The following is a 16,485-nucleotide window of genomic DNA, read 5'->3' as shown; positions in this document are numbered from 1 at the left end:
TATATCTGGGTCGGTTATTTATTTTCAGAAGTGTCCAAGGGATCAGTATCTTTTTTTTTTTTTTTTTAAATCATTCATAGTTACAATGCTGCTTACATTTGCCAGAGTTTACCAAATTCTAGTTTTACTGTCACTAAACACTACATTTAACTCAATTTCCACGAATCTTATGAAAATCTATTTATTTCTACATTTTACCTTTCTATAGATGATTGCACAATATTTTAACAAATCCAGATCTCAACATCCGAAAAAAAGAAGGAAAGACAATACTATTTTTATTTCCATAAATCAACTGAATAAATAAATATATATAAAACATAACAGAGCATAATTGTTTCCTCATTAGAAATTTATCAAACATCTTGCGGAATGTATGACTCAAACTTGTTAACACTCTCTTATATAAATATATACAATACTGTCAAATTAGATCTAGCCGATAACTTAACGAAAAACAAATATGTAATGCCGAGGTTTTATAAATATAGAAAATGCCAATTATTATATCAAGAATTGCATCACTTACTTATATCTCTCTTTAGTAAAAAAGCAGTAACAAGTTATTATTCGAACAGACGAATCACTGTATTTATGAGGCAACGTAAATATGACTTAATCCGATGTAGCATTTAGGTATACTTACTGAGATGTTTTTTAGATGTGATTTATTTTGATTCAAAAATTTACCAAAAATATAGATATTTCTGAAAAAAAAATTCAGTAATATTCGTAAAAAGGTTTTTCTAGAACAGTGGTCAGTAAAACTACATTATTTTTGTAATTACTTTGTTATAAATTTAGTTACAACTTTAGTTACTTAACTACAACTACTTTTTAAAAATGTAGTGTCTGCAAACTACTTTGGAATTTAGTAACTAACTACTTCACTACTTTAAGGAGACGAACTTTGCTGGAGAGCTTAATTTAACCCTATGTTCAAAATGGTTTTGAATAAGAAATTGACTTACATTAAATATAAGGGAATGATTAAGAATTATTTATCCATGTTTAAATGAGCCAGTTTGTTATTCCCAAATATTTTTTTGTTGTTCGAATTTGTTCATTTTACCTTAAATTTTTTATGCCTTTTTCTACAGCGAATGTTTAATTTAAGAAGGGCGAAACTATCAAATACTTACAATTTTTTAATTGTTTCATGCTCTTTTATTTCCCCCAAGAAATTAAGTACATTGGAAATATGTTACCTTTCTTTGAAATAACATCAATGTTTCACACGCCTGCATTCGCAAGGGAAAGTGTGACCGTATTGGTTAATTATCTATTTTTCGTAATGGCTAGTTATACGTGATTTTAAATACGTAATTTCTATTAACGCTCAACTGCAGCCATAGGGTAATTTTCATTGCATCCCCCGAAGATTTGTACCCACCCATCAGAGTCGATAAATTAGTTGCTTTAGAGTCGTGTTACCATCCTGAGCTAACGTTAAAAGTAGTTGCCAGGATTCGCTACTAACTACTGCTTTTTTTTATATCGTACTATTCACTAAACTACTTTTTTTAAAAAAAAAGTAGCATCTACGCTACCAACTACGAAAAGAAGTAGGAACTACAGTAGTTTCACTACTTAAAGTGCGCTACTTCCGACCACTATTCTAGAAACAGTGTCATTTTTAGTGAGTAAAAATTAAGAAAAACTATTCGAGCGCATGTTCCACTTTTTAATTGTTATTTGCCTGCAAAATGAACTATGTTCATTAATTTATTACTAATTTTTTCTTCTATTTTTTTTTTAAATTTTTCTTTTTTATTTCGTCACTGTTTGGGCGTTGCGGGTAAGCCAAGCGTTTGGTTTCAAAAAAACTCAAGTCTATTTCCGGTTAAGTATTGCAGAAGATAGAGAGAGAGAGAAAACGCTGTTTTTATTCAGGAATTACAATGAGTAAGTGTTTTTAGTATTTTCAGAAAGAATTTAAATTCATTTATGTTTTAACATGGATTTATTTTTCATCATAGAGGGATTTAATATAAATCCGTTTTAATTCGCTAGTCTTAGTTTGATTTGTTTAACCGTGCAAACGAATGAAATAAATACCAGTGTCAGTTATGAAATATTTATAAAAATTAAGAAAAGCTGGACAAAGTAAATTTTTTGAAAAAATAATGTTTGAAGAAAAAAACAAAATAAAACCAGAACTGTTATTGATCAGAATCATGTTAAAGAGAACTAGGCAGGTTAATATTGGTATTAAAAACCAATAAATAAAAAACTGAGGAGGGTAAAAAAAAAAAAATTATTTTCTAGTCATTTTGATTGGTTTTTTTAAACTTATAAAAATAATTTAATCTATATTTTTTACATGATGTTTTCTGGCGAATCTAAAAAACAATTTCTCTTATAATAATCCATTTTTTAATTATTATATGTGTATATCTTATCACCCATAGCATGCGGGTGACACTGTTTATAACACCCGTTTACAAAGTGCTTAGAGAAATGTCTTACATTGTATCATGTTGTTACATACAAAACGTCGGATTTTTTAAAGCAACTTTGTTAAGCCTTTTTTTTAATAAATGTTTCTTCCCTACATATGAACAGGTTTTTTAAGACTATCACGCTATCACCAATAAAAATTCATCAATAGTCGATTGTTTATATCATCTACTTATTAGAAACTCTTAATAGCGCAGTATTAGGCTTAGATCTGCAATCTTATCACGATCAGAGAGAGAGAGAGAGGGAAAAAAAATCTGATTTTAACTAAAGCATGAAAAAAAAATCATCAAACATTTTAGCAAAAAAGCTTTCCGAACACTAGCATTTTTACGTAACTACGTGCTATATCGTATAATAGAAGGGAAGCACTTAAAGAATGAATCGATTTTCAAATGTAATATTTTCTTTAGGCGAAAGAATACTGCTTCCTCATCATTCTCGAAGTCATCTTTCCAGGTAGCGCTTTACGTAGAGTACAGTAACCCGATGAAAGCAGTTATTTTTTTTTTCTTTCTTTCTGTAACAAATATGAAGTGCAAGGTTTAGGAAGAATGCCAAGATGCGGAGCGTGAAAATTGATTTTTTGAAGTGTGGAACGTGATATCTAAGTTTTGTCATTTTTGAAAGTGCATTTCTATATTCTTATCGAACTTAACGCCTTTCCATCGATTTATAATTTTAATAATACGGTGAAAAATTAATAACAGAGTTCGTTTGTTTTAAATAAAATCAAGTAATGAATATTTCCATTCATCTTTTCCTTCTCCAAATCAATGTTTTCTAAGAGCTCCCCACGAAATCCATATTCCAACTTAATTTTTTTAATAAGTAACTACATAATTTTTTTAAGGGAATTTTTACCCAAGAGGGCACGACAGCGTGCATCTTCCCCTGCTTACTTCTTATCATATTTGTCGCTATTTCAAAAGTACAATATTCAGGTTAATTTCTAAACTTGCACACATTACTTATAGGTGGTGGAAGATATAGGAAATTCGATATCGCTATACACATTGCCAGGAAACAACACTATTTCAGGATGAGGCATGGTGGATTTGAGGATAGAGCTTTCGCATTCCAATAAGGTGAACCGGGTTCGAATCCCAGCGATGGCTGGTTGATACGAATTTCGCACCCGGCTCTCACCGGCCACAGTGCTGACGTAAAACATCCTCAGTGGTAGACGTATCATGGGTTAGAGTCTCCTTGCCGTCAGACTAACCGTGGGAGGTTTTCGTGGGTTTCTTCTCCATGTAACGCAAATGCGGGTTAGCTCCACTAAAAAGTCCTCCACAAAGGCAAATGTCTCCCAATACTTGATCCAGGAGTTCCTTGTCTCCTGATCTGGGTTCAAAATTACTATACTGCGGAGTTTAACATTGGTAGTCGTAAACCCAAAATTGGGTCGACTGTTCAACGACGGTTATAAAATAAAAAATAAATAAAATAAATATTTCACGATGAGCCGAAGTGACTCGGGGGGATAGAGCGCTGTTTTCCCATAATGTGGATTTGGTTTCGAATCATAGAGAGGAGTGGTCCGCAGCCAGCTCGCACCAGCCACAGTGCTGACAAAAAAATCTTCAGTGGTATCATGGGCCAGAATCCACTTGTTGTCCGTTTAACTGTGGGTGGTTTTCGTAGTTTTCCTCTCCATGTAACGCAAATATGAGATAATTTCCTCAAAAAGTTCTTCACGAAGACAACTTTCTCCCAATACTTAATCCAAGAGTTCTCCTGTCCACTGGGTTGCGTTCAAAATTTACGATAATATATTTGAAAATTATCATTATCGCGTTTGCTCGTGATATTATCGTGTTCATTACTTATTGTTGTGAAAATGTATTTTTTACGTTGTTCATTATTTTTGTTAACCAAATCAAAGTTATCAACACACAATAATATTGTATTCAAAAATTATCATTATCGATAATACTCGTGATATAATTATATCGGATATTTATTTTTGTCGAAAATTATCGAATGAATGCTTGGTATTTATCGTAAGACTTATTAATGATATATCACGAGAATGCATATTAAAATATATTTATCGTCATATTTAGAAAATATCAATATTTCACGTTACATCGGTTTTGTTACTGTATTCAGTTCAAGGTAACTTCGATGGCTGGCAATATATATATATATATATATATATATATATATATATATATATATATATATATAGTGTGTGGTGATAGCGTACGAAATACAAACTGTTGAAGGAGTTAAGTTATATAATTATTTTTTTTATTATTCATATTTTCTGACTGATGATATAAATTGTCAAATTTCTCAAAGGTGTTTAATGCCTGCAAATTATTTATACTGTTTGGTTAGCTAAACTGAAATAAAATGAATCATATCCAAAAACAGTAGTGATGAATAATATATATATATAAATAAATAAAAATCAACTAAAAAATAAACATTTTATGTCTCTTTCTTGCAACCGGATCCAAAGACAATAGTAATGAATAGGTAATAAAAAATATTTTGTCTATCGAAACCGTATGTTGAGTTGTAGAGTAAAAATTCTAGACCTCAACTTCACGATTACAATAGAAATTCCAGAGGTCAAAAGATTTCAATATTTTCTTTTTAGAGTCAAAATACAACCACTAATATCTAATTTAAGGCCGACCAAGTGGCCGAGTGGTCAGCGTGTCTGACTGCGGAGTCATTGGCCACGGGTTCGAATAATTTAAATTAAAAGATAATATACAAGATATGTTGAGCTTAAATCAGCATTCAAAATTGCGATATAGTATGTGATTGTTTAATTTTTATGTTGTTTTTCATATTTATTGCAAATATATTGCTGTTTTAATAAGTTTCAATTAGCAAAATTACATTAATACTTAATGTGCTTTAAATAACAGCACTTATGAAATAACATTTTAAAAGTCTTGTGATTCTTTACGCTTTTTCAAAATGCAAATAAATAGCAAAGGGAAAAGTTATTACAGTTTTTTAATACCTATATAACTTTAAAAGTAGTTATTGAGTGTAATACCTCCAATTTCGAGATATGAAACATAGTCTTCAAAACAGCATTTATTTTAATATTGTAAATATATTTCTAAATCTGAAAGTTCATACAATATTCAAAGAAACATTAAAAGAAAGCTGTTGAAAAATTCAGATTGCCTTTTTTTGTAGTGAAGTTTTTTTCCCTCTCTTTTTAGTAATCGGGTAAGTTAAGTTAATCTGCATTGGAATTTTGTCCACCTATAGGTTAGGTAAAGTAAAAGCAATTCATTTTGTCATTCCAAGAAGTGAAAAGAAAAAAAAATACTTTGTTATTAATTTTGCTTATTTTAGTCTGTTTTTCATTACTTATTAATGATATATTTCTGTTCCATTTCCAACAAATTTGAATTATGCATTTGTATGCATTATTCATTGTTAGAAAACAGTTTTTTTCACTGTTAGGAAACAAATAGTTTTAAATGCATTATTATTATTATTATACTTATAAAATTAAACTAATTATAAACTGAAGATACTAAAAATAATAAATAATAATGTTAGATATAAAGTATTTTTAATAAAAGTAAAATAAAAATTATGATATAAATAAGGAAAATTAAGCTAAATCGAATAAAAAAATCTTTTTATTAGAAAAACTAAATCAGCATGGACCCTAATTATTTACGATATCTGTAGTTTATTGGTTCCTCCTAGCTCCATGATTGGTTCATATCTACTGTTACTCAAAGATATTCATTTGGGGGGGGGGGGAGAATTATTTCAAGGTTCTTATTAAAATCAACCCAGTTCTAAAAAATGTTAAATCTCGTTTTAAATTTATTGATTCGTGTTATCGTTTTGTTTGATAATGCGTATGAAGAAATTTTTTGTTAACAGACAATCTTATTTCCAATTTTTTCCCCATGAATTACTTATTTGTTTTATTTATGGATGCAATTTGAATTGCTGTGGATTTTTTCTAATTTTTGAGTTCTAGCTTCTCAATTTATGAATAATGTATAATTTTTTTGATTTTTCTTTAATATTTCAAAGTTTCCTTAACTGATGCATTTACATTTAAAAAAATCCTGTATAGTTATACTGTATCGCTCATGGGCTGCAATAGTGGCACAACTCAAAAAAACACGTATTTTGGACAAAGAACAGGTGTATATATGAAAATACACATTCTTTTCAGCAGCAATACTAGCACAACTCTAGCAAAACTTGAAGGTAATCTTCGTTTAAGCAAACTAAAGCATTTCTAATGCATTTTCCTTAGCGATGAAAACGTTAAACCCACTTATCTCAAAACATGATTTTTTTATTCTTGACTTCGAAGGCATCCATTACGATTCATGCACTGAAAATTGGCTTGTAAACCCGGAGGATATGTTTTGTCAATGAAAAGCTCATAAGCTGTTAAAAATTGAGTGAGACAGCTGCAGTTGGCATTCTACATAGCTCTCTTTCTTATAAACGAGAATCTATGTTTGTAGTGAAAGTTTTTTGAAATTCATTTGTTGAAATAAATTTAGTGGCCAGTCATTCTAAAATAAATTTGTTTAAATTGACACAATTTATGAGAAATTAGTGTCTAAAATTTCTGTTGTTCATAATTCGTTACCTAACTATTCTAAATATACTCATAAATATTAAAAAAAACAAAGGCAAACGTTTTCAAAAATTAGTCCTTAACTCCCATTCGAATATTTAATATTTTGTTAATCTAAGAAGTTTCTTATTGTAATAAAAATTATACAGGATTTGTTACGATTTATTCCTAGGTTTGGAATTCTTATTACAAGTAAACTATTACCAATGCATCAACACATTTTACTTTACCGGATAAAGAAACATCACATGTATTTTTACAGAAATATTCAATTTGGGGAACCTTTGGTGATACGGCAAAAGTCAAGACTCGCTGCAGCATGTCTCAATCAATGATAGCGACTGTGAACCTTTGGTGATAAGGCAGACTTCAAGTCTGAAGTTAAAACTCGCTGCAACATGTCTGAATCAATGATAGCGAATACGATTGTGATCTTTCGTTGTAATTCTGTTAAATCACGTGGCATTTGGGCACGAACACATAATATTTGATGCAACGCCATAAATAAATCACAGGGAGTTAAGTCTGGAAAGCGCAGCAGAAGTCAAGTGTCATCTTCCGACCAGCGTTAAATCCAACGATGAGGAATCTTGCTATTTAAAAAATCAGTAACATCTGTCAGATAATGTAGAAGGGGGCGCTTTCATCTTTTTTAAAAATGCATGTATAATTTTCCTGTAATTGGGACAATAACCACAGTTGCAGCATATCGAAGTGAACAACGCCATTAGCCGCAAATTGACTTAAGAATTGAAGTCTGCGACATCACCAAAAGTTCACATTGTTGAACATTTGTGGGAAAAAAACTTATGATACCTATTTTTCAGGTAAAGTAAAATTTGTTGATGTCTTGGTAATATTTTGTATGTTTTTAGCCTTCCAAGTTCCGAAGAAAGTTGTGACACACCCTGTATTTACATTTCATATTGTAATAAAAATTATAAATCATATTGTGATAAAAAGTATACATATCAAGGATCCCAAATTAATATTTAAGCGGAGAAGAAACAAAAACTTTATCGAAACGCTTATGAATTTCATAGAAGGAAGCGGGTTGAAAAACATGACAACCATTTTTACTGCCTGATTAAATTTGGAGGCATTTCTAATAACCGTTTTTCAACTAATCTCTATTTTTTTTTTTTTAAAGACAATCTCTGTTTCAAAGTCTTTAAGAATCTCGGTTTCTTCCGGGATTCGTGTTTTTAGTCCTGCCTTCATTAGCAGTGATTTGGTAGATTTCGATAGCGTTTTGGTTTTTCTTCACATAAATATTAATTTACTACCCCTTATGTCTAATATTCAGTTAGGAATGAGATTCTAAAAATAAATTTCACGGACAGTTATCACTGTGGGTCCTGTATATATTTTTGAATCCAACAAAAAACGTCGTTTAAAATCTTACCTTTTCCCAAAATGTTCTTTTGTTTTTTTTTAATCATTACATTTTAATGTTTAGTAATATTAATTATTTTTTATTTTGCTTATACAAATCAAAACGAGGCAAGGGAATTATTTAAATATGGGACTTTTTTATTTTTATTTTGGAGTTTTCCGGGATGGGAAATTCGAGGATTTTCTAACATTGCGAACTTAATATGAAGTTCCATGTTACTAAAACTATGATGAAACCTTCCTGATTATGCATAGTTATTTAATAATTATTCCTTTATTATTCATATTGCGCATCACGGAAGTTAGATTTGACGTCTGTACTTCATAGTTGAAAAATGAATAAATCGCGTGTTTGGAGGTTTACCTGAAGCATCAATTAATCATACCGCACTCAAATTTTAAGAAATCACTGTTTTTTCTCCCATTTTTTTTATTTTTAAAATATCAGTAATTATAAAAATATTTTTCCTTTTAAATTTAAAAAAATATGTGGCTGATATTGTGATATTCGTTTAAGACACAAATGTTGAGAAATATATTGTAAAAAAAATTAAATAAAAATAAGTTACAAAAATTTCGGTTTAGTTTCGTTTTTTTTTTCTAATTTTATTTAGGTCACGAAATAATAAATATAATGTTAAGGGAATTTTTAAAATAAGTAGTGGGTAATTAGGTGTGTAATTTTAAATTTTTTGTATTGTAGTAAAATAATAATAAATTTATGCATATTTTATAATATTATTCCTGTTACACATTTCCTCCATTTTTGCAATATTATCACACTCACATCACAGAACGAAATGACGTCTCAAAATATCATAATTTTGAGTTGTGCACAAAATAAGCACCGCGAAGGTCACACGAATTACGTAATAAATCGAAATTGACTGCTGTCAGAGAACTGTTGTTTATGATGCGTGTGTTAAGAGGACGCTGTATTGCGAGAGAAGAAACTTTTCATTGCAAAATATGTTTTTATATATTTCGATTGATATATTAAAATCTAAAGTATAGAGAAAAGTAAACCTTGAAGCTTCAAATGTTGAAAAAATGTTTTCAAAGTAATACGAACAAATTATTGGAGGAAAACCCCAGAGCGTAACTCTAAGTAATCCTATCATAATTTCTTTGCATTTTGATATGTTGAAGTTTTTTTTTTTTTTTTTTTCACCATTTAAACTTCGTGGCTTACTGTAGATGAGCTCGCTTTTACTTTCTCTATACTTTAAATGACTTATGGTAATGAAAGAGAATTTATGAAGTTTTTTCCCCCCGTAGTATGTTGTCGTTTTAGGTGAGGAAGGAAGAACGGGTAATTTTTGATCTGAAGATTGGAATTTCGTATTCTAAATCTACTAGACTGACATGATTGCCAGTAGAACACCGGTCAGTAAGATGATGATAAGACCAGTCACTTTGATGACCGAGGAAGTGCGGTATCGCATATACTAGGCCATATTATCGCACAGGCCTAAAGAACCCAATTAAGATACGTCAACGCCACATATGTTTCGTCCCGCAGTGGACTGATCGTTAAGACACGGTTCCCAGAAGAGGTGCGGGTGGGTGACCACTTGGATCAGTCTGCGTAGGGGCCGAGCGTGTGCGGTATTGTTAAACTGGTCTACCGTAAAGTGCTCGACTTCGTGTGCAGGTCGTTGGGCTACTAAAGCGGGGGAGCTATCTTCACTGCAGAGGATCAAAATTGTGATGTCATGTCTTCGGATCATCCTCAGGGATGTTTCCCAGACCGTCGCCAATAGCCTATTGTGCGGCGTAAGTGAAATGCCTACCTACCACCACACAGTCCGAAACTTACTCGGGGATCAGGAAATCTTCGGATAAAGGATACTCGTGGATTAACTCTCGGTCTTTATTCTCCAGTCGTCTTTAACGGAGGATTTCTTACTCTAGATTTATTCTTAGAGGAAGTGTAACAAAATCTCGGATTGGACGAGGTAAAACCATGTGACTTTGTATACAATTTTATTCTAATGGCTAACACTGATCTATTATATTATTCGACACAGATGATCCCGGGAGTTGTACTCATTCTATGTTACTCAACGGGTATCTGTGAACCTGAGCCACCGAGGCGAGCAACAGCGGGATTCGAACCCGCGATCAATGGTTTCGCTGTCAGGCACCCAGACCGCTCAACCACCTGGCTGGCACTTTACACGATAAACACACGATACGCGATAAACACGATAAACACAGGCGAAAACGAAACCCGGTCAAAGAACTTATACGCTTCGCATATAAAGAAAGGAAATATGAGAAATAGATATTTAATTCATAAAAAAGAACTTTAACGTTGGTATAATGCAGGAAAGCTACCATCAATGTGATGAGGACAAATCTTTCTCTTTTTTTCAAGAATTTTTTTTATTTTTATAACCATCGTTGAACAGCCGACCCTTTTTTGAGTTTACGACTGCAAATGTTAAACTCCTTAGCCGTAATTTTGAACCTAATCCAAAAGACAAGGAAACTCCCAGATCAAGTATTGGGAGAAATTTGCATTCGTGGAGGACTTTTTAATGGAAGTAACTCACTTTTGCGATACGTGGAGAGGAAAACCACGAAAACTTACTACTCTTAGCCTAATGGTAAGGGAAATCTTAACCCGTGATCCGTCTACCACTGGGGATATTTTTCGTCAGCATTGTGGTCGGTGTGACCGAGTGCGGAATTCGTGTCTGCCAGCCTTCGATGGGATTCGACCCGGTTCATCTCAGTGGGAGGCGAGCGCTCTATCCTCCAAAGCCACCACGGCTCTCTTTCAACAATTTCGAGAAATTCAATATCTTCAAGAAAAGAAGAAGTGATAGAGTCATCCATTTTGTTAGTTTACGATCTTAAATAGCCCACCAATAACTCCTCAAAAACGGAGGGCAATCTGCGGATCAAATTTGTGGATGAAATCCGCTGTTTATCTGATGAGTTTGGTTGGAGAATAACGTTTCTTGTTTAATCCCTGGATTAACTCGTACCCAGGGATTATCTGGAAATAACTCGGGTTGGTGAATATGGGTGTAAGATGCAATCTAGTCGGAGAACCTTTCAAACATGCTAATTGGTTTGTGCTTACGATAAATTAAAAAATCAGACACTAAAGCTTATTATCTATGAAAAAACATGTTTTTTTTTTCTCAACACGGATTTTAAACCTCAAAAATAGGAAGAGATTAGAGATGAGCTTCACCAGAGTCTGGACCCGGTATGAACTCTGTAAGATTTCGAGCTCATGATAAAATTTTCATATACTTTCTTACTTATTCAAACAAAACTAATATCCGCTTAGTTCATTGATCAAGAATTGAATTATTAAATTTAAAATAGTAAGAAATATATTTGTCTATTTATAAATAAGTAATTTCAATAATATATTTCACTTGACCTTTTTTTTCCACAAGAGTTGGTGACATTTCTTTTTACATGAGTTGACTCAAAAATTAAATTCATCTTTGGAAAGGTTAGCTTCACTGGTGTATATATGGTGTCAATAGTTTAGATACGAGGACGGTCTAAAATTTAAAACTTATAAATGTCATTTTTATTTCATTTAATTATTTTTTGCCGTGTCTCGCCGATTGCACGAATAAAATTTTTTTTCCATCCATTTATACAATTAGTTGACCCAAACATGAAATGTTTTTTTCACCTTTGGACCAACTAGTATAAAGGGAAGCAAAAATATATTTATATTTTATTATTTTATATTGCTTAATTTAAAATAAATGATAAAAAATATGTTAAAATAAATAAGGAAATAGAAATATTGATCGCTTTTTCTTTAGCAATATAATTTAAAATGACAAAGTTCAGAATTTTTGAAGCAAAATTTATTCCTTTTTTTTCCCAACTAACTATGCAATGGAATTTTTACAATGTCATTTTAAGATTTGAACAGGAATGAGTTTTCACGTTTTGCCACTATCATTTTATGTCTGCGGATCATTACTCTTATTTAGTGAAAATATGTTGAAATATTAATAATTTTAAATGATTTGTTTTATCATTATTTAAAAATATAAGTTATAATTTAACGCATATTTTACCGCCTTTTTATGAATTTACATTACATCAATTAAATTTTTGAATAAGCCTTTTCTTTGCTAATAAAATTTATTATATATTTTAATTATTAATTTATTATCTTTTTATCTTTTCTTAAGAATATTTTTCCAAATTAATTTGTAATCTTTTTTTCAGGGTATTGTTGGAAGTTTGTCCAGCGGCAAATCTGCATTAGTCCATAGATATTTGACAGGTTCATATATGCAAGACGAATCACCTGAAGGTGTGTTTGCTTTTCTTACTTTGTCCTTACTTCCTTATTTATCTTACTTACTCCTAAGTCGACTACGGTTATATTTATAATCAGGGTTCAGATGTTAGTAATTTATATTTCTTTAAAAATGCCCTTAAAAATTGAAAAAAAAAATTATATAAGAACCTTGAAAAAGAAAAGTTTTCAAAAATATGTTTTATATAAAATTTTTTTAAAGAATAATAAACTGTAACTTGAATTTATAATTCTTTGAAAAAATAAAGTAGTTATTAAAATAAATATGTAATTTATGAACAAAACAAAATTTCAATAAATACTTGATTTTTAGTAAGAATCTTCAAGTACATCAGAATTGTATATTGTATTATAAAATGTTTTGGATACTTATAAAATGAAGATATTTTTTTGTCCGAAAGCGAGTTTTCATATCTTGTTAAATTCTTTTCAATATTAACACAGCATTATTAATAGAAATTTAAAAGTAACAAAATTTAAAAGTAACAAAAAGTAACAGTAAAGTAAAAGTCAATGCACAATTTACACTAAATGAAAGAAAGAAAATTAATTCAAAAGCAAACTGTCCTTAAAATGCAAAATCTAATTTAAATTTCATAATTTTTTTAAAAAAAAGGTAAAAAAAAAATCTAAAGTATGAAAAAATGATCAAAAACAAAACCTAAATAATAATGTTCTATTATCAACATTTTAGCCCTGTTTATAACCCTACATAACTCAACTTAAATCAATGTTACTCTGTAGCTATTTATTCGACTCATAGACGTGTTTGTGTTTATATTTTGTCTCTTTATTTATGTTAAACGAATTAGCGTAGCTTTAGGAAACATAACTATTAAAATAAAGATATTAAAATAAACTATTAGAATTTTACGTATGAAATCTTCGTAAGTGCCGCGGTAATATCTCGACTTCGCAAAACTAACAAAATACAGGAGTCTAACGAATGCTTAGTTGTCTAAATTCAGAAAGTAATTTTTTATACCAGAGAAAAGAAAGTAATCGCGGTTTCCCGTAGATCACCGAAGTCAAACGTCACTGGTTGTAGCCAGTGAGCGGGTGGATGATGGCTTTGATCAGTCTGCAAAGGGACCGAGGGAGCGCGGTTTCGGTCCTTGTTAAGCTGCTCTACCCTGAAATGCTAGACTTCGCGCTGGTCCTCTGGCTATCAAAGCAGGGAGCCATTTTCTCTGTAGAGAATAAAAATTGTTCGGCTCATCCTCAGGGATGTGTCCCTGACAGTCGCCAATAGCCCATTGTGGAACTCTAGTGAGACAAAAATAAAGTACTACTATTGTACCAAATTGCATTCATTGATAAAGATTACTTATTTGATTTAGCATCTTTAAATGGAAACGGCTTCGAGTGTAACATCAAATTTTGATATAGAATTAATTTTTTTTGTAGGTTTTGATATATAGAAATCTAATATATGTTTCATTCTTTAAATGTTCTCCAAGCTATTCTCAAATGTTTTCCAGCCTACTACATTTACAAAAGAATAAAGATCGCAACGAGTATGTATGACGCAAATTAGGACATAAGGTCGCAGGTTCGTGTTACAGGTGTGCTTTCTAATTAAAAGCGCTTTATTTTCGTTAACTTAATAGTTAATCTAGAAAATTTTTGTGTAAGAGTTGAAATTGAATGTAAATGATGCTGAATGTGAAGATTGCGGGTTCGTGTCTCAATATCACTAAAAATAACTTATTCACTTTAAAGTAAAAAGCGTTTAGTGTTGGTTTATAATCTATAATTCTTTCCACTCTTCGATCTCTCATACATAGTAGTTAGTCTAAGATTTATTTCAGGCACGGACTACGTCGTATGACCGAGATTAACTTTGATTGGCAGCATCAGTTGTGCGTGCGGTAGACGAAACAGGACTACGATAAGTATCACCTTAATGAGCGAAAGTTGAGGTGTGTTATTTTTCGACTGCTGCAGTTTTATTACAATTATATCAATTTCGATTGTTTTTTTCGCTAAGCGTCTTAGCTTCAATTTATGATTTTATCTGTACTGATTTCTATGGGAAGATATTAGACCTATATTATGATTTGTTTATTAACTCATATTTTCTATTTGAAAGTTTAAAAGATGTCCATTTTCTTAACAGGTGGTCGGTTTAAAAAAGAAGTTGTAATCGAAGGCCAAAGTTATCTTTTACTCATACGAGACGAAGGTGGACCTCCAGAAATCCAGGTTAATACACTTATTTTTTTAACATCTATTTCTTAATTTGATTTTGTTCTAATACTTTGAATCTACTTTTCATTATTGACTTATAATAACAGATAAAAATTGAATATTTATTCTTTTTGTCGTTATTTTCTTTCATCTATTGCTAACTCATAAACTTGAAATTTTTAATTGAAATGGATACTTAGTATTGAGTTTTATTATAAAGTTAGAGTCGTTGGTTTGATTTAAAAATTTGAATTCGTACAATATGATAAATAGACGTTAAAGAAGAATACTTTGAAATGAAATAAAAATAGCTTAATTTGTGTAATAATTGGTAAGGTTCTTTGTTAACTCATTGAACTTGCATTAATTTGTTTAACAATATATGTAAATATAAGTTTCCTTTAAAATGAGATTTTTTAATTGCCAGATCCCCTTATATATGAAATTCCAGTGTATAATTGTATCGCTTTTTTTATAAAAAAGTTTGTATTGAACAATGAAATATTTACACTGAACTTGGTGTAAAATTTTTTTCAGTTAAATGGCATTGTTTGATTTTATCATTGTGCACGTAGTGTCTGGTATAAGTGTAAACTGTTTAAAAAATAGTAAAATCTGTAATTTTCAGCTATTTAATTTATAATTTTTGACTTAGCGTAGAGTAAAACAAAATAAAAAACACTTTAATAACACTGGGGGATAATTTTTGCAGCATGAGGTTTTTTAATAGACCTCAGATACTTACGTGTCACTAATTTCAACTCAACAATCGGTTTCTCTGTCCGAGATACGTCTTTTAAGGACATTTTTAGTTCATTTTTTATCGAAATGTACAAGTTTATAAACGTTATATATAACAAGTGTTCGCGTAAAGGTTGCCTCAAACTTCTTGATGACATCATCAGCATTAAAATTGCATAGAAACTTATGCTCAATGTCGTCATATGCTGTCAGGGGCGTTTATTTCCTATAATGAACTTTTTCTGTATGTGCTTCTGAACAGATCATAATAGGGAAGCACAACTAGCCGCGTATGACAACATTTCAAGGTATAGGTTATCATGCAATTTTAATCGTGATGCGCCATAACTCTCCTAGTGTTGCAATATTTACTTGGCCCCCTGTTATATATGTAACGTTTTTAAATTTGTGCATTTGTAAAGGTAGACTAAAAATTTCGTTTAAAAAAAACTATTTTTTGGAGCAAAACTAATTTTAGATTTGAAATCCTAACACCCAAATTGGGCAAGATCAAGTATTTATATAAATTCAGCAAAAAATTAGTTCCTTTGTGTAACTTTTCATCTATTTATTGGATTTTCGTATACTATCAAGCAATTCTAATGGTTAAAAAGAATAACCTTAGATATGCCTATAAACTGATGTAAAACTATATTTTAAATAAAGAAGATAATTACAAAAATGAATTTTCACTGAAAAAATATTTATTAGTCTGTGGTCTATGGACGCAGATGTGCATCCCTCGTAAGCTATCGGTGTAAACTGTGGACGCAAATTTGTGCTCGGCAAATGT

General features: G+C 30.9%; 1 protein-coding gene across 7 annotated transcripts in view; it reads left to right on the top strand.

Annotated features, from left to right (window-relative positions):
- The window catches only part of CenG1A (Centaurin gamma 1A), a 108,186-nt gene that overhangs the window by 29,980 nt on the left and 61,721 nt on the right, over window positions 1–16,485 (top strand). For 5 of the 7 annotated variants that reach the window (XM_071187853.2, XM_016063530.4, XM_043045784.3 and 2 more), the window contains exons 3-4: window positions 12,668–12,755; window positions 14,881–14,966. In XM_071187853.2, coding sequence (XP_071043954.1) covers window positions 12,668–12,755; window positions 14,881–14,966 — 174 coding nt within the window. The other 2 variants (XM_016063532.4, XM_087154965.1) reach the window with 2 other exon arrangements.

The sequence above is a fragment of the Parasteatoda tepidariorum genome, chromosome 11 (genome assembly GCF_982258835.1).
Source record: "Parasteatoda tepidariorum strain Cologne lab strain chromosome 11, Ptep-v5.0, whole genome shotgun sequence".
Lineage (NCBI taxonomy): Eukaryota > Metazoa > Arthropoda > Arachnida > Araneae > Theridiidae > Parasteatoda > Parasteatoda tepidariorum.
This window is presented reverse-complemented; position numbering and strand designations above follow the sequence as displayed.